The sequence below is a fragment of the Staurois parvus genome, unplaced genomic scaffold (genome assembly GCF_062004578.1).
Source record: "Staurois parvus isolate SC_StPar_1 unplaced genomic scaffold, SC_StPar_1.0 ptg000019l, whole genome shotgun sequence".
Classification (NCBI taxonomy): Eukaryota; Metazoa; Chordata; class Amphibia; order Anura; family Ranidae; genus Staurois; species Staurois parvus.
This window is the reverse complement of record NW_028317815.1, coordinates 3,973,645-4,000,854: the sequence shown is the minus strand read 5'-3', so window position 1 is coordinate 4,000,854 and position 27,210 is coordinate 3,973,645. Positions and strand designations below refer to the sequence as shown.

The window sequence follows — 27,210 nt, the reverse complement described above, 5'->3', positions numbered from 1 at the left end:
AGTTAAAGCGTCTACAAATGATGGTGTGTATATACTGGATTTTTAAATCATTTATTTTTTTATACTTGTAATGCCAATATTGAGCGACTTATAGTGGGACTGTTATAGTACGGAAGACAATCTGACACTGACGCTGGGTGGGAACTGACTAAATGACACTGACATCTTTTGCGACACTAATACAGCGATCAGTGCTAATAATATACACTGTCACTGTACTAATGACACTGGCTGGGAAGGGGTTAACATTTAGAACGATTCAAGGGTTAACTGTGTGTCTACCAATGTTTGCTATGTGTAAGGTTTGCTGTTTTTACTAAACAATGTGCTGTTTTTACTCCCTGCTTCATCAACACAGGGCTCTCTTCTGTCATTAGCTCAGCGGTTTTCGGCCATAAATCATTGTCCTGGAGCTGCTGATCAGCATGTGCTGTAGAGAATGAAAGAACAGCTGGGCAACGGGCACATACCCCCTATCTAGAAGAGCCGCATTACGTACATGTATGTGATCCAGCGCAGCTGGACTTCTCTGCCGCAGCATGTCTGCGGTCAAGAAGTAGATAAATAGGAGCAGTGATGTAATCATTGTGCTGTGCATAACCTGACCTGTGCTGAGAGCAGAGCTATATGAGGAGCCCAGCAGGCCCACCCACTAAAGGCTGTCTGCAGATCTGCAGGGCAGATACAAGGCCAGTTGCCCTGTACAAGGAGAGACAGCAGTGATCGGTTCCTGGTTTGTCACAGGAAGTTCCTGCACAGAGACAGTTTCAAGCTTGATTAAAGCACAGATCTGTAAGAAATACGCAAAGCACATGAAGATTACAATATAAATATGCATGCCTCTTGTATGGTAGACATGAAGATTTAGACAATAGTGGTCTTACTTATCCTGGAATCCAGGTTTCAATATAAATCTATAAATGACCAGGGTTCCTTAATATACACCGATCTGCAATAATTTTATGACCACCCAACTAATATTCAGCAGATCCACCTTTTGCAAACATAACAGCCCTGACCCATCAAGGCATGAATGCCACTAGACCTCTGAAGGTATGCTGTGGTATGTGGCACCAAGCTGTCAATAGCAGATCCTATAAGTTGCGAGGTGGGGCCTCCATGGATTGGACTTGGCTTTCCAGCAAGTCCCACAGATGCTTGATTGTATTGAGATCTGGAGAATTTGGAGGCCAAGTCAACAGCTCAAGCTTGTTTTTATGTTCCTCAAACCATTCTTGAACCATTTTTGCAGTGTGGCAGGGCACATTATCTAGCTGAAAGAGGCCATTGCCATCAGGGAATACCGTTTCCATGGAGGGGGAATGTCTAGGTAGGAGGTACGCATCAACTAACATGAATGGCAGGACCCAAGGTTTCCCAGCAGAACAATGCCCAAAGCATCACACTGATATCACTGGCGTGCCTTCTTCACATACTGTATTCTGGTGCCCTCTATTTCCCTGGTAATTGCCCCATGCATCCGGCCATGCACATGATGTAAACAACCCCAAAACAAAAAAATAAAACCCTGATTTGCCGGATCATGCCACTTTCTTTCATTGTTTTGTGATGCAGTTCTGAGGCTTATGTGCCTATTTTATGCGCTTTTGGCTGTGGACATGGGTCAGCCTGGACACCCTAACCGGTCTGCGACTATGAAGCCCCATAAGCAAGAAACTGCAATATTTTTTCTGCTTTCAACGCATCAATTTCAGGGACAACATTTTTACTTTCTGCCTAATATATCCCAACTTTCAGATGCCATTGTAACAAGATAATCAATGTTATTTGCTTAACCTGTTAGTGGTTATAATGTTACAGATGATTTATATGCAAGCATACCTGAAACATGGCACCATTTCTCCTGATAACCTTGGCAAAGGATCTCCAAGCAATGTTCTTACAGTCATGGAGACAGATTCTGACAAGGATCTCAGATGATATCCACCCTGTAAAAAAGACACAAGATTGTGTGAAATTCAACATAATAGATTGTCACATTTAAATAAACAGCCTTGACTGACAGAATGCACAAAAGGATAGCGCTATTAATGCAATTTGTTCATTCAAAACAATTTTTACTGGGGTGACATAATAATAATGATCAGTTTGGCAAAACAAATTATTCTGTACTATAACAATGGCACCTTTGATCATCCCAGCCAGACAGCATAGTCAGGATTTGACTGTAGTTAAATAATACAGTTTCACAGAGCTGACTCCAGACTTTTTAACAATAAAGGAGCAGCAGCACACCAATAAGAGCAACACTCTATCAATGAAGGAAGGCAGATTTGCCTTCCTTGGTTAATATGTTTTTTTTGTGTTGGAGGGGTAGATAAGTTGTGTTATGTTGGTTTATTACTTTTTAAGATCATCACTCTGCATCCTATAGAATCCTGCAGAGCCTGACTTGCTCACAGTGCATGGTATATTTACTTTATAGTGTATGCAAACTCTAGCAATGAACGTCTTGTATTTGCTCCTCTTTGGTCTGTTAACCGCTTGCAACCCAAGCCTATTCTGACACTTCTCACATAAATGTAAAAATCATCTTTTTTTGCTAGAAAATTATTTAGAACTCCCAAACATTGGATATATTTTTAAGCAGAGGCTATAAAGAATAAAATGGTGGGTACTGCAATTTTTTTTTATGTCACACGGTATTTGTGCAGCAGTTTTCAACCGCAGTTTTTTTTAGGGAAAAAATACATTTGAATGGATTTTAATGCACAAAAACATGATATAATATGCAACTCTTTAGTAAAATATAAAAGATGTTAGGCCTAGGTAGTTGACATGTCACCCTTTAACATTTTGCCTATGGAGATTTTTAAGTACTATGCACAATTTTAAAGCCTTTACAGGTTATCAGTTTAGAGTTACACAGCAGGTCTAGTGCTAGAATTATTGCTCTTGCTATAATGTTCCCAGCGATTCCCTTATATGTGCTTCGAACAGCGTTCACATATGCATGCGCGACCTATGTATGCAATCGCCTTTGCGCGCCAGCATGAAGAACAGGGGCACTTTAATATTATTTATTTTATTTACACGGTCTCCTTTTTTTAAATCACTTTTATTGCTATCACAATGTATGAACAACATCCCTTGTGAAAGCATGGGTAGTGACAGGTACTCTTTACTGTGACATCTGGGGTCTATTAGACCACAGATCTTTCCTCTGCCCTTAAAAGCATCTGATCAGAGATCAGTTTGATCAAAAGGCCTGTAACAGCCTGTTTACATTAGACCGAAACCAGAAGTGGCAAAATACTTGTTTCTTTTGTTTTCTTAGACCATAGAAATGATCAGGTACATTCCAATTCTCAAGTCATCTCTGTGGTAAGCCAGAAAACCCGTCAGCTTCAGTCTTAGGCTCCCTGGTGGGATGGGAGAGTGTGGGAAGGTGGCGGATGGAAGCAGGAAGAGGTTTTCTGTAGCACGTAAAACTGATCCAGCAGTTATTTAGCCGCTAGGATTGCTTTACCAAGAAGGAGCATCTCCAGCCGGAAAAAAAAAAAAAATACCAGGGTCATGGCCCAGCAGAACCACTGAAACTCAAGGATAATCCACTAAAAGCATTTTGCTGTTTGGTAAATAAAAAATATACTTGTTGATTTTGCAGGAATCCGATGATGTCCTGTGTGCACATTTATCTGTTACATTGTTCTCCGTTATCTCCGACAACAACAGAACCACGACCCTCTATGTTATGAGAACTAGAAGGGTGGTGTTACTTAGTTCTGTCTGGTTTTTGTGGTCCTAATACAGAAGGGTTACTCGGTGTTTTCATCCTAGGAATGGAAGTGTGTTACTGATAGAATCACTAGATAAAAGAAAAAAAGCCTCAAAAAAGAAAATGAACACAGCCACCACAGCTAAGGACTGGTAAGCTACTACAGTGTTTTACGCTTTAAAGGATGTAATAATAAATGCTTAATTTGGAGTAATGGGAACACAATTAGTATGCTAGTAATGTTGCAGACACAGTAAAAAAGGCAGATATGTTTTTACCTCAAGGACAGCACACAGTTTTCCATGGCCAACATGCATAAGGAGATGAGTGAGGTGAGAAAAACACTCTGGAGTTGCACGCATCTGTCCCTGTAAGAACAGGAGTACACACCATCTACGTCTCATAACACAGTGATAACTTTATCTTCACACTTATGATACAAATGAAATCAGATAATGACAATTTGTCACAAAACATCTGTGTGCTAGGCTCTGATTGAAGCAGTCATTTACTGGACTACTGCTTCATGGTAATTCTGTGGCAGTGATAACCAACCTATTCACTGAATTACTATTCTGAAACAGCTAAGTAGCACTTAAATAAGGGAATTGCTGCTTCCATCAGAGCTTTACCAGTTTTGTTTACGGCAGAATTAAAAATATAGTTTTTCTAAAGCATAATTTTGCACAACATACATACCTCAGGGTCTCCAAATCCTGAATCAAATCCAGCTGACACCAAGACAAGTTCGGGATTAAACTAAAAATATAAAGAACCTTGGTATTGTTTCACTTAATAGGATTTTCAAAGATGCTTTATGTCCTTATGAAAAGCTTTAAACTATTAATCAGTTAACATAAATAAATGCACTTAAATGGCAAAAAAACAGGGGGAATAAAAAGTTTCCTGTGTCACATTAACCAATCAGCTGGACCTATTTCAGGTCTATCTGTACCACCCATGACAGTTTGGCCCCTTTCACACAGGCGTTCCATATGTCCGTTTTTCATTTGTCCGTTTACGGATGAAAAACGGACACCTATGTATTTCTATGGCCTAGCGGATGTAAACAGATGATCATCTGTTTACATCCGTTAATGTTCGCATCCGTTAACATCCGGATTTTGATCGGAAGAAAATCCTATTTTTTTTCCATTAAAAATAACGGAACAGACAAAAAACTGATGTAAATGGACAAAAACGGATGTAAAGGGACAAAAAAAAAAATAGATGTAAACTGATGTGAACTGATCTGTTTTTTTCTTGGGTAAAAATGTAACTGAACTGATGAAAAAAATGGAACACCCGTGTGAAAGGGGCCTATTTCAGAGAGAAACAGAAACTAGCACAGGTTGTTCAACTAATTTTCAAAGGTATTGCAGCAGTTTTCAATATAGAAAACTTCTGCAGTTCCCTGCCAGAATGGACTAGGCATAAAGGATGTGAATTGTCAGCAGACAGCTCACATGCCTCCCTGCCCGTGCAGTGTTTACACTGCACAGGAAGAGCCTGCTGAGTAACAAACTTCCTAGATCAGGGGTATTGAATTAAAATTCAAGGGGGTCCAGTCACTAAAATTTTCTTCTGGCTGAGGTCCGAATAGGGTGTGCCATCAGTGTGCCCCCTTACATTAGGTGTTGCCATCAGAGTGCAACGTAACATCATGTATTCCCATCACATCAGGTGTTCCCATTAGAGTGCTCATTTACATCAGTTGTCCCCATCAAAGTGCCCCTTTACATCAGGTATCCCCATCACAGTGCCACCTTACATCAGGTATCCCCATCAGAGTACCCCCTTACACTCAAAGTACCCCTTTCCATCATATTTCCCCATCAGAGTGCACGTTTACATCATATTCCCCATCAGAGTGCCCCTTTCCATCATTTGTGCCCATCAGAGTGCCCCTTTCCACAGTATGTGCCCATTTGTGCCCCCTTAACATAATGTACCTATCAGAGTGCCCCCTTAACATAAAAGATGCTCATCAGAGTGTCCCTTAACATAAAATGTGCCCATCAGAGTGCCCCTTAACATAAAATAAGGGGCATGGTGATGGGCACATTTTATGTTGAGGGGCACATTCATATTAAGGGGCACCCTGATAGGCACATTTTATGTTAAGGGGCACTACGATGAGCACATTCTATGTTGTGCCCATCAGAGTGCAGCTTAACATTAAATGTGCCCATCAGAGTGCCCCTGTAAGAGTACACCCTACCTTGAAGGCAGACAGGACCTGTCCCGGGATCCTTGTGTACAGGCAGGGAGTGGGAGCTGGACAGACAGTGAGCTGCATGGGGCGGGGCGCACAGGTGATATCATGTTGCTGTGAAGACTGCCCTGCTCAAATCTGTCATTGTGGGCTGGCGGTCCAGAAGGGAGTGCTGCTGGGGCCGTTCTCAGCCCGCGGTCCTCCATTTAGTGACTGCTGTCCTAGATTCTCAATTTCAGCTGTGTGGAGAGCAGGCAGAGAGATCCAGAGCATACAGCTCCAGCTGTGACACATCTGTCAGACACAGAACAGATCCCTCCTAATTAAAAAAGGGGTTTAAACCCCTTTTTGTTTATTGGGAGCGAGCTCTTCTGCCTTTCATCAGCTTATAAGAGTGATTCAGGCTTTAATCCTTTTGTTAATACCCCCCAATAGAGTCAGATGGAGTACAATATGACAGCAATGTCATACTCTCAAAACTACCATTATCAGTAAGAGAAATAGGACCCTGGAGCTTGTAACATTAGCTTCATACAACTTACCTCAAATGCTAAAGGAAGAAGCACATGGAAAAAAGCTGCAATATAATCACTATTACTCATGCCAATCTGAAAAACATGGTTAAAAGGAAAACAAAAACTGTAAATGAAATTTTAATTATGCAGACTGACATATAACAGATAACTAAAGGCAAATGTTTTTGTTGTGTTTTTTTTCCCGTTTCAGGCAGCATGGAGAGTGAGTAGAATACCTGTCAGTTTTTATTGCTATCTGTGCCCCATTAGGGATATCTGCCCTCTCTATTTGTTCTGTTTACCAATATTGGAAAGGTAAGTAAAAGAAAATCCCAAATTCTGGGTTGTTACCAGCAAATTAAACCTTCCAATGGGGACACTAGTTGTGGTGACCTATAGGGCCCCAAGGGATTCCCTTCATTTGTAGGGATTTCCTCTTACTTCCTGTTTGTTATGGGACAGGAAGTAAAGGTAAATCTCCCCAATGGGACACAGATGACAAAAAAGAAAAAATCTGAAAAGGGTTATAATCCTCTCCTACTGTATCCAAAATGAAGAAAAAAAAAAAAACAGTCAGATTCAAGTCTGCCCTGTTTAATCTACTTACACATCAAATAAAGATACAAATATACAATGCAGGCTGCCGGAAGCAAAACTAAACACTTCAAATGTAAGAAACGGATATCTTACTGGGTGCAGTGGATTAGACAATACTCAAATTAACCATTTAAACACCGGGCACTTTTATCCCCTTCCTGCCCAGGCCATTTTTCAGGTTTCAGCGCTCTCACACTTTGAATGACAATTGCACGGTCAAACAACACTGCACCCAAACTAAAATTTTAGCATTTTCTTCACACAACTAGAGCTTTCTTTTGGTGGTATTTAATCACCGCTGGGGTTTTTATTTTTTGCTATATTAACAAAAAAAATACCGAAAATTTTAAAAAAAAACACGTTTTTCTTTGTTTCTGTTATAAAAGTTTGCAAATAATTGCTCTTCATAAATTTAGGCCGAGATGTATTCTACTACATGTCTTTGGTGAAAATAACCCAAATTAGGAGGTATTTTTTAGTTTGTAGGAAAGTTATAGAGTTCACAAACTATGGTATAGATCTGAATATTGATCAGTCCTGAAGTACTGACGGGCAATCTAATTTCTTGAGGTCCAAGAATGTCAGAACAGTACAGATATCCCCCAAATTACCCCTTTTTGCAAAGTAGAAAGTCTGACGTACTTCATAAGAGTCATGGTGAGTTATTTGAAGTTGTATTTTTTTGTCATAATTTTTCTGAAAATGAAAAAATTAAAAAAATTTACTTTTTTTTTTGCATACTGTCACCAGTGCAGTACAGCGTCATCATATAACTGGCATGGCGGTGATCAGGGACACTGACTGGTGACAGTATGAAAAAAAAAATATATTTTTTTATTATTTTTAATTTTTTTTTACATTTTTTTTCTTTTTTTTTAAGATTTTGTTTCATATTTCACTGTGGCCAAAGTAGTACAATGTTACCATAGTAAAAAAAAAAAAACTTTGGGGAAGTGATCAGTATTTTTTTTTTTTTTTTTTTTACACAATTTGCTTATAGCAAATAATTACTTTGCTATAAGCAAGCATTTACCTGAATGACATCGATTCATTCAGTTTTTTTTTTTCTTTTGTGCTTAGCTGTGATTTGGCCACAGCTAATCACATGACGTGCATGTGATCGCTGTGACCATTCACAGCTAGACACTAGTATACAATGGATGGCATGAATGAAGCCATCCATTGTATACAACTGTTATGTGACCTGCTGTGATTGGTCACAGCAGGTCACATGGTACCGACAATGGGGGCCGGTACTCAGATCTGTCATTGGCCGTGTCCAAGGTACACGGCCGGTGACAGATCGCGCTGCTGCACGGCTCTGCAAGAGTGAAAACTGCGCATGTGCGGAAATCTACAGCCTTTTCCCGGCCGCCAAACGGCTATTGGCCGGGAGGCTATTGGTTAAAGGAGTCGTGAATGGCTAGAGCCAATTAATTTAAATTGTGGACTGGAATTACTCTTAACACTTTTACTATTGTTGCAAATGTGCAATCTGCACTTTCATTTATATCAGCAGTCTCCAAACGCTCTAAACCTAGGGCCAGTTTACTGTTCATCAGACCTTTGGGGGGCAGGACTGGCCATTGGGAGTAGAAATTGTCCCGGCATCAGTGGGAGTAAACAATGCATCTTTGGTATTAGGGGGAGGAATAGTGCCCAATTGTTGGTGTCAACGGGAGAAATAGTGCCCAGTTGTGTCAGTGGGAGAAATAGCGCCACATCATTGGTGTCAGTTTAAGGAATAGTGTCCTATTGTTGGTGTAATTGAGGGGAAATAGTGCCCCATTGTTAGTGTTGGTGGCAGGAATAGTGCTTCATCATTGGTGTCAGTGGGAGGGAATAGTGCCCCATCATTGGTATCAGTGAAAGGAATAGTGCCCCATCATCTAAATGGTTAGCACTTTTGCCTGGCAGTACTAGGGTCGTTGGTTCAAATCCCAGCCACGGCACCACCTGCCTGGAGATTGCATGTTCTCCTTGTGCCTGCGTGGGTTTCCTCTGGGTACTCTGGTTTCCTCCCACACTCCAAAGACATGCTGATAGGTTAATTGGATCCAGGGGTGGACTGACAACTCATGGGGCCCCTGGGCAATAGGGGATCATGAGGCCCCTGTGTCCTTGCCCAAACTCAAAAAAGCCTATGAAAAAGGTACCAGGTGCATCTCATGGGGCCCCCTACGGACCCCGGGCCCTCGGGCAGTGCCCGAGTTTCCAAATGGTCAGTCCGCCCCTGGTATATACATAATTACATTGGTCCAAGCTGGACCAATGTAATTTTGTATAAAACAGGGGTGGACTGACAACTCATGGGGCCCCCGGGCAATAGGGGGATCATGGGGCCCCTGTGTCCTTGCCCAAACTCAAAAAAGCCTATGAAAAAGGTACCAGGGGCATCTCATGGGGCCCCCTACTGACCCCAGGCCCTCGGGCAGTGTCAGAGTTTCCAAATGGTCAGTCCGCCTCTGATTGGATGCTGTCTAAATTGGCCTCAGTATGTATATGTATGAATGTGAGTTAGGGACCTTAGATTGTACGCCCCTTGAGGGTTAGGGACTGATGTGAATGTACAATATATATGTAAAGCGCTGCATAAAATTGATGGCGCTATATAAGTACCTGAAATAAATAAAATAAATCATTGGTATCAGTGGAAGGAATAATGTCCCATCATTGGTATCAGTGGAAGGAATAGTGCCCCATTATTGGTATTAGTGGGAGGAACAGTGTCCAATCATTGGTGCCCAATCATTGGTATTAGTGGGAGGAACAGTGCCCCATCATTGGTATTAGTGGGAGGAACAGTGCCCCATCATTGGTATCAGTGGGAGGAACAGTGCCCCATCATTGGTATCAGTGGGAGGAACAGTGCCCCATCATTGGTATCAGTGGGAGGAATAGTGCCCAATTGTTGGTATCAGTGGAAGGAATAGTGCCCTATCATTGGTATCAGTGGGAGGAATAGTGCCCCATCATTGGTATCAGTGGGAGGAATAGTGCCCCATCATTGGTATCAGTGGGAGGAATAGTGCCCCATCATTGGTATCAGTGGGAGGAATAGTGCCCAATCATTGGTATTAGTGGGAGGAATAGTGTCCCATCATTGGTGTCAGAAGGAGGAATAGTGCCCCATCATTGGTATTATTGGAGGAATAGTGCCCCATCATTGGTATTATTGGAGGAATAGTGCCCCATCATTGGTATTAATGGGATGAATAGTGCCTCATTGTTGATGTCAGTAGCAGTAATTTTGCTCCATTGTTGGTGGAAGGAAAGGAATAGTGTCTTATATCAGTGGGAGGAAAAGTGCCCCGAGGGTCAGATAAAAGGCGAGCAAAGGGCCACATCTGACCCCTGGGCCGCAGTTTGGAGACCACTGATTTATATTATGCTCAGGAATAACATTTCTAAAAAGGACCATGAACTTTGTACCTTGTTCCATGGAAGATTTATATTGTAACCGGTTCCTTTGCCTTTACCAATAAAATCATAATCCGACTCGCGCAGATTTGGCCAGTATAATCCATGTTCATAGCGATGCCAGGAAAAGTACAGGACACTACAGTACAAAGTACATTGGGTAAACAAGGTACAGTCACAATAGAGGCCAATAAATCATCATACAGGGTGCTGTGCTCTGGATTCATATTAGCAGAATGAAACTAAAAACTCAACTTCTACAATTCCCCACCATAAAATGCTGTTTTTATTCAATACTGCTGGTGAAGTAACTTTAATGAGAAAGGCCATAATGTCATCTCAGCAGATGTATTTAAATAATATAAAAAGCAGCACTGTAATCCCAGCAGATGGATCCATCCTTTCTCTCATGAAGACAGGAGGACAGATAATTAAAGACTTTAAGCTCAACTCTAGGTTTTGGAAATATTTTTTCAATTGCCTTAAACCTGCTGACAATCGTTTTCATTGCAATACTCGCCGCAGTGCTGGTCCATCTGTCCTTCAACCCCAGGCCTGTTCAGGTTTAAGCGATGCCCAGTGTCATTTAAATCACTTCCTGTGAGCCAAGGTTGTCATGAACACACCCCCTGGAGGTGTGTGATCACAGCATCTTGAGTTCATAGGAGAATGCTGCAAAGTACAGAGCTCAGGTCACACTGGGAGCACCATTCAGGGCAGCATGTATGACCACCCACCCGGTGAGCAAAGAAATTGAAAAAGTAGCATTTTATGAGTTTTACTCTAAAAAAGGTTTTTATCTTTGGAATGCAATATTTATAAACCTAAATGCCTGATGCTTATAAGTGTGGACAACCCTTTTATTTAAAGGTCTGTGCTGAGGAAATAACCACATTTATGTGATGGTAGAAGATAGGATTACAATTTGTATGCACCTTGGATCATCTTCAAAGATGTACTGGATCCCCTGTCCATGGTGAATATCCCAGTCAACAATCAGAATTCTGTAACAAAATTTTATAGTTAGAAAAACAAAACAAAAAATGGGTTCAAACCAAGTCAAACAACAGTATACATAAATGTTTTGCAAAGTTTCTCTAATTATTCTTATTATTATTATTATACAGTATTTATATAGCGCCAAAGGGTATGCTCAGCGCTGTACAGTAGCAAGGGGGACAGAACATGAGACAAGACAGTAACAAAACAGTACACGAGGGGTTTGAGGGCCCTGCTCTTTCGAGCTTACAATCTAGGAGGGAGGGGAAAGTGGTACAGGAGGAAATGGCTGTGGGGGATGGAGTGGTGGGAGGAGTGAAGGAGGTTGTTAGGTGAGGTCAGGTGTTAGGTGAGGTTGGGGTAGGCTTCCCTGAAGAGGAGGGTTTTCAGGGTGCGCCTGAAGGTGAGGAGGGTGGGTGACAGTCTGATGGATTAGGGTAGGGAGTTCCAGAGGATGGGGGAAGTCCTAGAGAAGTCCTGCTATCGGGCGTGGGAGGAGGAGACCAAGAAGCTAGAGAGTAGGAGGTCCTGTGAGGAGCGAAGGGCACGGGTAGGGTAGTATTTGGGTATCAGGTCAGTTATGTAGTTTGGGGCGGCGTTGTGAATGGCTTTGTAGGTCAGGGTTAGCAGTTTGAATTTGATGCGCTGGGCAATCGGGAGCCAGAGAAGGGATTGGCAGAGGGGGGAGGCAGATGTGGAGCGGTTGGTGAGGTGGATGAGTCTAGCCGCTGAGTAATACAACTGTTACTGTTAGAATCACATAAGTTAAAAGAGCGCCTTTTTTGTGACTGCAATAATTTTTTTTTATATAGCAGATACAATATGCTCAATTCATCAAGATATGATTATTTTTTTTTCCCAGCATGAAAAGGTGAACAATAGTATTGCTGAAGAAAAATAACATGACAGCAAATAACAAATGCATTAAGACAACTGTGTCTTTGGTACAAAAAGTTGTCCTTTAAAGTTGTTGTAAAACTTACATATACCCAGTGAAGTAACTAGCCTCAGACAATACAGAGATTAAACAAATACTCCTATGTAAGTTGTACCTTTATATCTGCAGTCTTTTCTACATCTGTTCAAAAAGTCCAGAATTTATAAAGCTTGCTTGAGCAGTCAGAAAAAATGGGGCAGATAGCTGAAATTACACACTGCAGAACTCAGGGAGGAGAGAGCTGAGTGAAGAGAAGGGACATAACCTTTTCTACACATGCTCATAGGGAAAACATGCACAGCTGAGGCTCTCAATCACAGGCTGTGAGCTGGAGCTCTCCTCATCCCTTGAAGGTGGCATGAACAGTCAGAAAGGAATAATGCAGATAGCAGAGGAAGGAGAATGCAGACAGGAATCACACCAAGGGCATGCAATCTAAGCAAGCACACACTATAGAATTATATGCTTTGTTCATTTGTATTTCTGGCAGGCCCTTTCCATAGGGGAAAAGGCGGCCCACACAGAAACATCTTCTCTGTGCCCACTGTGTGGTCCTGCTCAGAGTTGCAGAGCCTTGTTTCAGTAAGCATCCCCACTGGCTTTTCATCCTGAGCATGTGTGCTCTGACTCTACTTGTTACTTTTAAATAGCTCATACTCTGCAGCCCACAAAGTAAGGCTATCAATAGGAATGAATGGGGCGACAGTGCACTTGGACAGGATGATGAGGACCCAGTGGAATGTTTTCTGAAAGTATGTAGGGCCATACACTAAAGATCACTGGATCGAAGATGAAGGCAAGTATTTCACTAGTACTGCATTGAGGGGGTGGAGGACAACTTGTGCAAAATAAATATTTCCCTTTTAACCACTTCAGCTCTCATATTTGTATACCTATTATGGACCAGAGCAATATTTACATTTCCACTATGGACCGGATTATTTGGCGATGCCTTTGTCATTACTTATTAAAAAGTAACACATAAAGCTTTGGGGAAAACTAGACAATATTGTTTTGCAAAAAAATTATAGTTTATTGTCTATAGACATCAACTCCAAAAAGATTTTTTTTTTTTTTTGTTTTGACCTTTTTTTAAAATAGTATACATTTTATAATACAGATGGTCCTGTTAAAGACACTAAAATAATGTTCCTGGTACAAAGTAGAACAAAGCTATTTTAAATTTTGCACTATAAAAATGAGAATGAAAAAATGTTTACCTTGACAGTTTTTTTTTTAAAGTATAATGAAAGAAAAGACTGACAGGGTTTACAACCCTCCAAAATGAAAAAGACGTTTGCCTTTAGCTTTACTTTTAGTGATATCACTGTATTTACTTATTCATTTGTCATTCTTGTGTAGATCTTCTTTGATATACATATGAATGAAAGAATAAATACAATTATCAGTTATATTTACAGTTGTGTTCAAAATAATAGCAGTCAGACATCACTAACCTGATCAATCACTGTTTTTGGTAGAAATGATATTTCCACATGGCAAATAATTTACTAGCAGGTGTAGTAGAGTAATAGAAATCCAACAGACCCAACAGTCATGACATGCATGCTGCTGATTCTGTGTAATTGAATCATTAATTGAAAGGGGCATGTTCAAAATAATAGCAGTGTGGAGTTCTATTAGTGAGGTCATTCATTCTTTGAAAAACAGGTGGCAATTATTTCCCTTATTTAAGGAAGGAAGGCAGCAGATGTTGTACATGCTGGTTACAGTGCATTTCTCTCTCAAATTCTGAGGAAAATGGGTCATTCCAGACATTGTTCAGAAGAACAGCGTACCTTGATTAAAAAGTTGATTGGAGAGGGGAAAACATATAAAGAAGTACAGAAAATGATAGGCTGCTCAGCTAAAATGATCGCAAATGCTTTAAAATGGCAACCAAACCCTGAAAGACGTGGAAGAAAGCGAAAAACTACCATTCGAATGGATAGAATAGCCAAAATGGCAAGGACTCAGCCAACAATCAGCTCCAGGAAGATCAAAGAAGGTCTAAAGTTACCTGTGAGTACTGTTACAATTAGAAGACGCCTATGTGAAGCCAAGCTATCTGCAAGAAGCCCCCGCAAAGTCCCACTGTTGAAAAAAAAAAGACATGTGCTGAAGAGGTTACAATTTGCCAAAGAGCAGATTGACTGGCCTAAACAGAAATGGCGCAACATTTTGTGGACTGATGAAAGTAAGATTGTTCTTTTTGGGTCTAGTGGCCGGAGACAGTTTGTCAGACGACCCCCAAACACTGAATTCAAGCCACAGTACACTGTGAAGACAGTGAAGCATGGTTGCACAAGCATCATGATATGGGGATGTTTCTCATACTACGGTGTTGGGCCTATTTATCGCATACCAGGGATCATGGATCAGTTTGAATACATCAGAATACATGAAGAGGTCATGCTGCCTTATGCTGAAGAGGAAATGCCCTTGAAATGGGTGTTCCAACAAAACAACGACCCCAAACACACCAGTAAACGTGCAACATCTTGGTTCCAGACCAACAAGATTGACGTTATGGAGTGGCCAGCCCAATCCCCGGATCTTAATCCAATAGAAAACTTGTGGGGTGACATAAAAAAAATGCAGTTTCTGAGGCAAAACCAAGAAATAGAGAAGAACTGTGGAATGTAGTCCAATCATCCTGGGCTGGAATACCTGTTCACAGGTGCCAGAAGTTGGTTGACTCCATGCAACACAGATGTACAGCAGTTCTCAGAAACAGTGCTTATACAACTAAATATTAATTAAGTGATTGAAAGGAAAGCAAAATCTTCAAACATTTTTCAGTTTATATAGTGAATGTTTGCGTTTGTAAAGAAGAATACAAACACTGCTATTTTTTGAACAGTCTAATACTCACGTTTCTTCAATTTTTTTTAGAGGAACAACACAAATTTGATATATTTTTCTTCATGTTTTGATTTGGAATAGAATGTGTAGTGTTCCCAATGCTTTTGTGTGTATGGAAAAAAAAGCTATTAGAAGGATTTTGATTTTTATTCACTTTTTTCAACACACTGCTATCATTTTGAACACAACTGTATGTAATGACACCTGCAGGCTATATGCACATGTAATCTTACACTTACCTTTGGCAGCCACACCTGCTATGTAATACAATCAATTTGCTGGTAATAGCAGCGGGGGGGGGATGGGGAGATGCATCCTAAAAACTTTCTGGATTATTTTGGACCCCTCTCTAATGTTCTAAATCCTGAAATGGCTAACGTAAAACTGGTGCTCAGTTTTTAACCTTTTTAAATTAAAAAAAAAAAAAAAAAAAAAAACTTGGTACAGACACCAAAAGATTGACTGCTATTACCTTATTAACTAGACTAGACTCTGATCCAGTTACACTTTGTGACTGAGGGCTGACTTTCCCCAATATCATTGCTAAGCCCTGCCAACTGCCCGTTTGGTTATTAAATATTGCTCTCAGTTGCCAGCAAAAGCACTCTTGAACAATTAAAATCCCCTTTCCCTAATGATAGTACTTTTACTGGTCACTTAAAGTGGTTGTAAACCTCAGCCATGAAATATGAACAAAGCATATCCCTCTATAAAATATATATACATAAATATATGCAGCGCTAAAAACCGGTAAAATGGGATAAAAATATTAGCCATATAGAATGGCTACACTACATTATTTACACTACATAAAAAGAGAGAAAATACCTAGAAGATCATATGTCAATATCTACGAAGGGGAATTAACTAGTATCAATAAAGCAGTTAATAGCTAAATCGATGTTTAAACCATGGGGGGAAAGTGTCTGTAATAAAAATATCCACTTGGTTTCTAACATGGACACTGATCTCCGTTTGTACGTTCCTCTCCAATGCTTCTTTATTTATCGCATGCGCGAACAGTCCGCGATGACGCGGCAGCGATGCACATGCGCGTCGTACGATATAAATACAATGTCATTCGAACAGGCACACTCCCTTTGAGAAAGTGTACTCACACGAAACGCGTTAGGGAGGTGCCCCCAAACAGCAACCACATTCCGCACGGCTCCTATGGACGGACGGCGGCCATCTTGGATATTTTAGATGCAAGTCTATTCACCTGCTTTTATATATCACGTATTTTTCAATAAACTACTACACTATTGGAGACTTCCCTTTTGGGCTTGTTTGTTCTGCGAGCCCCCCCCCCCCCCTCTCCTAAGGTGATTTCTGCTGACCTGACATATGAGACAGTGTGTGATCCCCCTGGTGGCTGATGACTGAATACCTGGAGATGGGCTATCCCCCTCTGATGTGTGTTACCTGGATGTTGCTGGCCTGATGACCCTTCATGTTGCAGTGTTCCAGATGACCAGGAATAGGTCCTAATATACTCCAATGCGCAAGAGATTGCGCTATCTGGTTAGTGCAATCAACATCCATTTTTCACAGCCACAGGAGTCACAGATTTTTCACCATGTCTTATTGCTATCGGATAGATTGACTTTGTCACCAATATCACCATAGCTTGGACGTAGTTATTTATGAAATTGTTGGCATCAATGGTCTTAGCGCCTTTCAGCGCTAATTATACTTGGCTCGTTTCTTATTGTTTACCGTATATGGCTAATATTTTTATCCCATTTTACCAATGCTTTTAACGCTGCATATATTTATGTATATATATTTTATGAAGAGGTTTAAGAGGTTCACTTTTTATGCTTTCCAACTTATATCCATTTACCCAGCGCTCGTTTATTTTATTTCAATCATATCCCTCTATAGTATGTATTTCTGTCTGCTGCCTTGGCACTATAATCCTGTGTAATAATAATAAATAATAATAACAGTTTGCTCAGCACTGTACATTATAATGGGAGACAGTACAGTAACAATACGATTCAATGCACGAGGGGTTCAAGGGCCCTGCTCCTTGGAGCTTACAATCTAGGAGGGAGGGGATAGTGGTACAGGAGGAAATAGCTGTGGGGGATGGAGTGGTATGAAGAGTGGAGGAGTTCAGTAATTATCTAGTAATTAGCTGAGGGCGGGGTAGGCTTCCCTAAAGAGATAGGTTTTCAGAGTGCGCCTAAAGGTGAGCAGAGTAGGTGATAGTCTGATGGATTGGGGTAGGGAGTTTCAGAGGATGGGGGAAGCCCTCTGCTATCAGCACAAATCACTTCTGACACGTTTTCCTGACAAAAGAAAAAAAGATGACAGGTGAGGGAGCTCCAGCAGATTGACAGCCTCAGGTCTGTACCTGTGTGCTGTGTAAAGGGGGGGTGGCTCTTCCCTCCAATCAGCTTTGCTTTTACAGCTTTCCCCTGTATTGCGTAATTTCAGCTCTCTGCCTCTTTTTTTCGGACAGCTCAGACAAGCTGTATACATTTTTCACTTTGAACAGATGTAGAGTAGTGACATCAACAGATAAACAGGTACAACTTATGCAGGAGGATTTGTTTCATCTCTGTGAATCACCTGAGGCCAGTATATGTAAGGGTTTACAACCACTTTAAGCAGTCTCATTGAACAGTAAAATAACAGTTGCTTCTTTTCTGTTAAAAAATAGCAGCTGCTTAGCCTTGAAGTCAGGTCTAGGAAAGTAAATCTATGATGAACATGAATGCTACTACTCTGAAAGATTATCCACTAGCCTACTGACTACCTGGGCTTTATAGTGCAGTACTTAAAGTAATTACAGTGTCAGAATAAAAAGAGAAATTTGGCCAATGGCTTCCACTTGCTGTCTCAGCCAATGAGGAGGCAGAGACCTAGGGCAGCCGAGGCTGTCATTCACATCGCTGGATCACAATGAGGCTCAGGTAAGTATTGAGAGGGCTGGGGGAGATGCTGCACACAGAAGGTTTTTACCTTCATGCATAGAATGCATGAAGGTAAAAAACCTTCAGCCTTTACAACCACTTTAACCCTAGCACTCTGTGCATTACACACTCCTGGTTTTATATCATCATGTCTCCTTAAAGCCTTCCAACTATTAAGGCATGCTGGCTACACCTACCAGTTGATATAGCATCTACACAACACACCACCTTGCAACTTCCCCAGTGGAGCAGGTGTGAGCTCCTGCACCTATTCTCAGACAACAAAAGCCCTAATAAAATCTATAAACAAAAAAAACACATGCCAGCAAAGGATAAAGAAAATGTTGGTCCTGCAAAATGTGAGCTGTTGATACAATGGCAGAGTTGTCTGCCACAAGAAGCATCAGCATTGACAAGGGTGTCAACCCCCTGTTAAAAACCCCTGATTTTAGCGCATACTGTTAGACAAGTTCATTCGGTTTGATTGCAGGCTTGCTGGCACGTTGAGCCAGGAATTTTTCTCATTTGTTGTTTGACATGCGTCACCCTTTCATGTGCTCTTTACTGTGAAGACCAGTTATAGACTGGGGCAGTGGCCATTTTTTGTACTATTGAATTGTTGGTGAGGGGGCGCACTGGGCACCTTAGCTGCCATTGTGCTACATGCTGGGTGTCCAGTGTCCTCCTGTACCTTTACGGAGGGGTGGGCTTCCTTCAGGTCCACCTGCCCTTGGTCTATCCATTAAATGCATGTGCTTCTACTATGGGGGCTCTCATCATTTGTAGAGATAGGACTACAGAATATCAGGGTGCCGTGACGAGGCTCTGTGGCTTACGCATGTGTTTGTATATGTGTGCTAAATAAACCCCTGTTTTTAACGCACACTGTTAGGTTAATTCGGTTTGTTTGCAGGCTGGCAAGTTGAACCAGGAATTTTTCCCTTTTGTTGTTTGATATGCGTCGCCCTTTCATGTGCTCATTGCTGTGAAGGCCAGTTATAGACTGGAGCAGTGGCCATTTTTTCTACTGTCAACAATGTTGAAGGTCCAAACTATTCAAGAGAGTTACTATTATGAATTGATATCCAGGCACACCAACCTGCTGGGGTGTAGGTGGACATAAACCTCTTTAAATGGCAGATTTTATCATCCATTAATGCATACATGTTTTATAATGATTTATTTCCAACTTATTTTAATATTAATTGTAGAATAAGAAAAATACATTGTACTGATAATATTTACCTCTGAAGGTTGTATTTGTTTTTAGCATATTTCGCAGCTACAGCAACATTATTGAAAACACAAAATCCATTGCTCTCACTTGGTTGACTGTGATGTCCTGGAGGTCTGGAAACAAATTAATATTGCACACTATCAAACTACAACATAAAGTAACCATGATGGTGTATGTAATGGTGGATGTCTAAGATCTGCTATTTACAGTAAACATGGTATTAGGAAAAGTATAGGTAGCGTCATTGTTGATCTTCTAAAAATGCTGCTTGCCTGATGGTCATACTGACCCACTGTCAAAAACCTTATCTGCATACTTTTCTTTCAACTGTTTTTTTTATTGAAGTTTAAACCACGTAAAGATATACAGTACATACAGTAGTCGAATATGAAGTATAGTTTGGTCAGCAAAATAGCCTGGCAACTAGCATTTTTAAAAAGGAGAGCTCAGCAACTTGTTTCATTTGTGACTTGTAAACTTTAAACTTTAAGGTCCTGATCTAATCCAGACTCTGATGAGATCAGCAGGGTATCTGTCCACTGATTCCCTGCTGATCTAAGCATAGCAGGCTGTTAGCAGGAGGTTCGAATCTGTTCAGTTTATGCAGAATGGACATGGACTCAGCTCGCTCTGCCCTATGGACCAGTGGGTGTAAACAGACTCCGCTGTCCATTTACAACCAACTGTCCTCCAATCTGCTCCATCTAGATGGAGGGGGACAGATCCCCCATACCAGATCAAATTGGAGGTAGGCTTGTGTCCATTTACACCTGCTTGTCCATGGGGTAAATGGAGGGTCTGATCTGGTCCACATGAAGAACTGGCAGATGGACCTGATTGGACCCTTCGTGTGAAAGAGGCCTAAGGCAATAAAGGAAATTTGTGATATTTTACTTACAGTAGGTCAGTGAACGTGGCAGTCTTTTGTAAGAAAACATTTAGAGTACATGCACACAGTCGTTAGCAAGCACAAAGGAGCTCTACAGTATTACTCCTGGACACCTACAGCCAGCCATAGAAGTGCAAGCTATATGCACTTGTACTCATGTAAATGCAGGTGCTCATTTGCATTGGTATTTACAAGAGCATACACATATGACGTTTTCGTCAAGTAAAACTTCCAAGTTCGGGAAATACATCATACATGCATGCAAGGATAAATGTGATGCAAAAGAGCATCCGTATTTACAATGATACAAGCCTGTACATGCCACCTCTGGCTTGCCAGGAACAGACAAATGCCAGAGTTTAACACTAGAGCTGCCTTGCATCTGCAAATGATCAAGTGATCGTTTATAGTGTAGATTTTGAAAGATGTACTAAAGGCTCATTTACACTTGCTTCAGCTTTAAAACAGACATTAAAGTGCCTACTGCTTCAACATGCTTTTTTTATGTGTTTTTAATGCTTTTGTGATGCTTTTTGGAAGCTTTAATGATGCTTGGCAAATGCCCTGTGTGTGTTGATTTTTTATTTGTTTTAGAGGGGCCCAGTAGAATCTCAGCTCAGTAGTACCCCCACTCAACAGATTCCCAGCTTATTAGTACCCCTATTCAGCAGATCCCCAGCTCATTGTTACCCTCATTCAGCAGATCCCCAGCTTATTAGTACTCTTGTTCAGCAGGTCCCCTGGTCAGTAGTACCCCTAGCTCTGCTGATGTCCCAATCAATAGTAACCCCAGCTATTCTGATCTTCTGCCACTCAGTCCTCTCACCTTTTGCTAAAGCATTCCCATGTTGCCCACCATGTGTGCCATCTACTAATTGCTCAGCTCCGGACCCCGCTCTTCCTGCTTCTCCACACCAGATGTGACAACTGCACCAGACACTTCCAAAATATATACACATAAACTGGAAGTGACTGCTTCTTTCCAGTTCGCTTGTTGGTTTCCCAGTGCATCCTGGGATCTTTCATGCCTGTAATACCTCCTAAACAAAGCAAAGCTAAAGCTGAATAAAAACACAGCAAACTCTGTACTGTGCTTGGGGATGGACTCCGCAAAGGCTATGGTAACACTTCAGATGTCCTGGAAAATGCACTCCTTGCTGCCCTCAATGGGTAGTCCAAGATCACTGGATACAAAGAAAAACAAACAGAGGGCACACCGGCCTAGTGCATTATCGTAAAAAAAATATTTATTAGAAGGATAAAAAGTAAATATTGACTTATATGTCAATTGTGAGTACGATACTTACTTTTTATCCTTCTAATAAATATTTTTTACGATAATGCACTAGGCCGGTGTGCCCTCTGTTTTTCTTTGTATCCAAAGCTGAATAAAAGCCTCTAAAAAGCTGCAGGTGCTGTAAGCAAGCTTTGTCATAGACACTTTCTGTCTGGAGACACTTTCAAGCACCAAGAAAAGAGACATGGGGTATAATTATTGAAGTGAAGCAGAGCAAAGCAAACGCAACATGCAAACAGGACTGTAAGCTAACCATTTTATTCAGTGATATGTGCTTTGATTGGTATTCAGAGCGCTTTAAAAAAGCGTGTCCAATGCCACATTTTGAAGCAAGTGTAAACAAGCCCTAAAACGTACTAAAACCAGCCTGTGAAAGGTGGATGAGAACATAGCTGTACACACTATGCATTCTGCAGTTGCTTCTCTTCACCAGCATACTTTAGTAATAACCATAAACAATAACAGTCTTCCATTACCTTATAAGAGCCAATCCATTGCGTACTTTCCCTGACATCACAGCATCAACAAGCTGCAACGTGCCACCAAGAGACAGCTTAGCACACCGGTACGAATTCTATGAGAAAAAAAAAAAAATATATATATTACATTTTATGTATACAATACAAGAATTAAAGGATAAGTTCACTTTTGGGAATGTTACATGCTCTATCCGTTTTTAGGGTCAAACATGTAACATGTTCCCACTCCTGCAGCCTCTCTCTGATCTGCTGCATCCCTGTGACAGCAGGCCAAGGATCTTCTCCCTACACTCTGTCATTATATAAAGAAAAAAAAAAATGAGGCCATGCGGGGCTCCTCTCCCCAGGCTGCATCACTCATTCACAGAGTTCTGTGAATGGAAGAACTACGACTACTTGGAGAGAACTCTAGGTAGTTCATTGATCCTTCCTGTCATTCAGTAACTGCGTAGAGGCAGACCATATACTAAGAGAGGCTTCAGGATCCAGGCATTGCACCTGCAATTTGATGATCATGGGTGCAATGCCTTACAGGCTGAAGTGTAAGAAAAAATAAAATGCATTTTTTACCTGCAAAAATATGTGCATTTATTTTATTTCTTTACATACGTGAACTTATCCTTTAAGAAGTCTTGTCTGCCAGGGCAGTTTTGTTTTTTGCAAACTTTAAAACAATATTTGCTCAACTCTTTATCAAAACACATTTAAAAAAAAAAATACACAAATGAATTTTAGTGAAAACGACCACAATAAAATACCCAATTAATGTTGAAATATTAAAGATGGTGTTGCATTGAGTGAATAGATATCAAAACATGGCAGTCATAAAATTGCATGCACCAGTAAAATCATGAAAAATGATGGTACCCAAAAATCCTCATTAAGCAGTTTACAAGTTATCAGTTTAGAGCCAACAATGAACTATTACTCTCAATCTGACATTCGTACCAATACTTTACAATTTATACTTGCATCCATGTGAGCGCTGTACATTGTGTAAGCATTAGGGTGTGCAAGGGGGTGAGGAGGTGTTTTTAAAAATTTTTTTTCTTATTTTTGTTTTATTCATTTTTTTCAATTAAATGTATTGCTATCACAAGGGGCTAACAAGCCTATGTGATAGCAGGGGCCTCTTTATGGAGACATTAGCAGTTTATTAGATACCCAATGATTCCCCTGTAGCTAATAGAGCACAAGACGTGCTTGATTAGCTGCATCCTCAGCTACAGTGTCCGAGGAACGACAGCCGAGAACCTGGAAGTGATGTAATACACAAGGCCCTTGTTCAGACATGTCCTGTTATGGGGTGAGATCACTCTGTCCCTATCTCGCAACTGCTGTCTTTTAATGTCAACCCACCATTTTTATAGAATTACATATATGTGATTGATCTGTGCAAGCTGCTGCTTGCAAAAGGAGACATCAAAACTGACAGCTTTTCTTTTTCTAGAGGGATTCAGAGAAGAAAATTAACCATGTGCTGTAAAATATATCCCTACACCTACCGTACATATACAACACCTTTATCTCAATCCTTTTCTCCTAGTCTCTTGAGATTTATACATGCTATCCATAAATGTTATAAAATCTTTATGATAGCCATCATTTATATAATAGTATTGTATCATTTATACATTAAAAAATTATCCTGTGATCATACCGGATGAAAGAACGCAGCAATATACTTCTCTGAAGTCTTCCTGAGTTCTTCTACATCCATGGTCTGTGTGCTCTTCACTACTTCAAGGTATTCTGGGCTAAAATTATATATAAAACTTACAGATTCAAGAGGAAAAGAGGATTCAGAGGAAAACTTTAAGATCCATAATAAATTCAACATAAATGCAGCATAGCAAAACAGAGGCATGTGTCTGCAAGGCACAATCTGAGATAGCTTATAGTGTGTACCCTGCTGGGCACTGTACCCACTGGCTGCTATGTCAGGTAAAAAAGTGGGCGGTGAAAGGAACCATAGTGGCCCACGAGAACAAACTGTCAGACACATCGGAAAACGTTGGATAGCATCAGTGCTCCTAGCTCTGCAAGAAAGCAAATTTGTCACTCCGACATGCTTCTATTACAGGGTGCAGCTGCCTGTGTTATTTTACAGAAGTGAAAGTATTAATTCAAAGGAAAACTTGAATGGTTGGATTCATTTTTTTAAATTTGTATTTTTATGTTACGGTTTTGTTTTACACCTGCATATAACCACCCGCACAGGATTCACAGAGCACTCTGGGTTTTCTAGAGAGCACATCAGAAACTGTTTGCGTTCAGTTTGTCTTTCTCTGAATGAAACTTTCTAGTAGATCGCTAAACAATAATTTAAAATATAGTTTAAAAAAATGGTTTTACTTTTCAAGTAACGAAAATGTATAAAAAAATACACTATTCACTGCCTTTAATTATAGACTTGTTGCACTAATCAATGTCAGTCTAATTACGATACACCGAGGTTCCAACAATCTGATAGTTACAAATTTTTTCCTCTTCTGCTGGATGACGAATCCTGCTATGTCACAGCTTGTGTTTTATAGTTTCCACAATTCTTATAAATCTACTTTTATGTAACGGAAATTACACAGTGATGTCCATATATCATTAACAGGAATCATATTTAGTAACATACACACAATTACAATCTTTATAGGCAATCTTTCTCAGTCAAGGTCAATGGCACAATTATAAATCCATCCCCACATGCCAGACTGCTAGGTCTAACCCTGGATTTTGAACGGTTCTTTCAGGCCCATATCCAATCCCTGTCCAAATCATGCCGCCTCAACCTCTGAAACATCTCCAGAATACGCCCCTTTTAAACCAACAACACCACAAAGCTTCTAATTCACTCCCTGGTTATCTCTTGCCTTGACTACTGCAACTCCCTCCTCATTGGCTTACCTTTACATAGGCTATCCCACTTTCAATCCATCATGAAAGCATGGGTGGAGGTGACACGGGAACTAGAGAGCAGGAGGTCTCAGACTCATCCATCTTGCCAGCTGTATAGTGTCTAGCACACCTCTCTGTCAATCCCTCCACTGGCTTCCACTCACCCAACAAATAAAATTCAAAGTCCTAACAAAAACTTACAAAGCCCCCAGCTACATCACTAACCTGGTTTCAAAATACCAACCAAACCACTCTCTTCGGTCTTCCGAAGACCTCCTGCTCTGTAGTTCCCGTGTCACCTCCACCCATGCTCGCCTCCATAGCTTCTCCCACCCTTTGGAACTCCATTTCCCAATCTGTCCAACTTTAGACAATCCCTGAAAACCTCTCTTTAAAGAAACCTATCCTGCTTTTAACTAATGCACTGTGTTTTTACTTACTCCATCAGCTCATCCCCGACAGCTATTACCTTTGTATCACTTGACCCTCCCTCTTAGATAGTAAGCTCTAACGAGTAGGGTCCCGATTCCTCTTGTACCAAATTGTATTGTAGCTGTAATGTCTGCCTTCATTTTGTAAAGTGCTGCACAAACTGTTGGCGCTATATAAATCCTGTATAATAATGACAATAATAATAATATAAATGGATGCACCTGTGAATTAACATTATCTCCTCCTCTGTAGCCTCCCTTACTGGCAACTGTACACATCTCTCTGCAAGTCCATAATCTTGTAGCCTCTTGTAGGAGACGGATATTCTTTCTGGGACCTCAATAGAACACTCTGTACTGGAAACAAAAATAAATTACATTTTAACACATCAACAACTCTATGAAACGGTTGTACTCTGATTTTTGTTGGATTGCTTTACTCCAAGCAGCACTTGTGGAATAAAGAAATGAACAATAAATTTAACACTGCAGAGAATAAGTGGTGAATGGCTATTTCCTGGCCTGGTGTTCTGTGGCAGGCAGGAACAAAGCCATCGGGTACACATGTGGCTCAAGCTGCCTGAAGCAAAGCAATGGCACACAGCTTGGTTCAGCAGAGGTTCCAGGCATGGCCTTTACTAGATATGGGGGGAGAGCTTGCGTGTAGCTATGAAGCAGAGGGATCAGAGGGCAACAGTTTTCTTAGGTTTGGTATTTTACCTTGCTGGATAGTCAGCAGTGGAAAATGAAAACTAGAATAAAAGTTCAAATAGATTTTAAAAGCAAGGCACAGGCATGAAATATCTTCAGAAATACAAAATTCCACACTTTCACAGTGCTTACAGGAGCTTGCTGCTGGAGGGTTGCATCTTTAAGCTAGATTCCTCCTTGCCGAGCAACCAACTCATCCATATTTCATATGCTTAAGTACATGAATATCCAAAATTATACATTACATGATAGAACATATTTTTACTGTTTTTATTATGTTTTACAAGCTATGATTATTTACTTACTTTTCCCAAAGCAGCTTATAGCTCGTCATTTCTTCATCATAAACCAAGGCCGTTGAAGAAGTCATTGCTGGAAAATGCCAAATGCATGTCAGAGTCAACAAATTTCATGTCAACAGGTATACAGAGGAGGAAACAAAGATTGAAGCTGTAAACAGATTGGGTCTGTTATCCAGTGCTGCAGTATAATTGCCCGTTCCCACCAGCAGCTGGGTTAGAACACAGGTACTGCTGTCCCGTGCAGTGTGATGAGAGTGCTGCTGACATATCATTAAAGTGTTACTAAATCCACAACAGTAAAAATCAGTCTGTATATGCAATAAACCATGCTTCTTATACTTACTGTGGAACCTAAGGGGTTAATCCTCTGCACTGTGTAAAAAGGCCTTTTGATCCCGTTTTCTCTGCTCCTCCTCTTTTTCAAATGTCATGTCTTATCTCCTGATAAGACAGACTGAACCCGTAGCCACATGCTCCATTTAGTGTGTATTGCAAGAGAGGTTTATGTTTTTTTGGAGGGGTTTTCAGGAGAGTGCATGTGATCAGCACAGGGCCAATCAGCACTGTCAAGACAGAGGTCAGGGGTTTTGCATGCTCCTAAAGCAGAAAGAAAACTCCTCCTAAAGGCTTTAATCAGAGCTCCAATTGAAACTGATAGAAGTCACAAGACTGCTCTAACTGCTGATGAGAAAATGTATTTATCAGTTTATATTTACTAAAATAATTGCATTTCCATGTTATGTGTACTGAGGGAGACCAGA

The 27,210-nt window shown here is 40.7% G+C and overlaps 1 protein-coding gene and 1 long non-coding RNA gene across 4 annotated transcripts in view; one reads left to right on the top strand and one right to left on the bottom strand.

The window, feature by feature from the left end:
- The window catches only part of LOC149472855 (uncharacterized), a 166,108-nt gene that overhangs the window by 41,849 nt on the left and 97,049 nt on the right, over positions 1 to 27,210 (top strand). The window contains exon 2 of the long non-coding RNA XR_016313820.1: positions 3,802 to 3,891. This is a non-coding gene — a long non-coding RNA (uncharacterized LOC149472855). The remainder of the gene's footprint in view (positions 1 to 3,801; positions 3,892 to 27,210) is intronic.
- The window catches only part of HDAC10 (histone deacetylase 10), a 56,911-nt gene that overhangs the window by 22,742 nt on the left and 6,959 nt on the right, over positions 1 to 27,210 (bottom strand). Inside the window, exons 2-12 of one of the 3 annotated variants that reach the window (XM_089684511.1) lie at positions 26,453 to 26,519; positions 25,659 to 25,793; positions 23,774 to 23,870; positions 22,111 to 22,208; positions 19,457 to 19,561; positions 11,422 to 11,490; positions 10,499 to 10,625; positions 6,497 to 6,562; positions 4,439 to 4,498; positions 4,018 to 4,107; positions 1,843 to 1,949 (exon numbers count right to left, since the gene is read on the bottom strand). In XM_089684511.1, coding sequence (XP_089540637.1) covers positions 1,843 to 1,949; positions 4,018 to 4,107; positions 4,439 to 4,498; positions 6,497 to 6,562; positions 10,499 to 10,625; positions 11,422 to 11,490; positions 19,457 to 19,561; positions 22,111 to 22,208; positions 23,774 to 23,870; positions 25,659 to 25,793; positions 26,453 to 26,517 — 1,019 coding nt within the window. In that variant the 5' untranslated portion in view covers positions 26,518 to 26,519. The remainder of the gene's footprint in view (positions 1 to 1,842; positions 1,950 to 4,017; positions 4,108 to 4,438; positions 4,499 to 6,496; positions 6,563 to 10,498; positions 10,626 to 11,421; positions 11,491 to 19,456; positions 19,562 to 22,110; positions 22,209 to 23,773; positions 23,871 to 25,658; positions 25,794 to 26,452; positions 26,520 to 27,210) is intronic. The other 2 variants (XM_089684515.1, XM_089684523.1) reach the window with 2 other exon arrangements.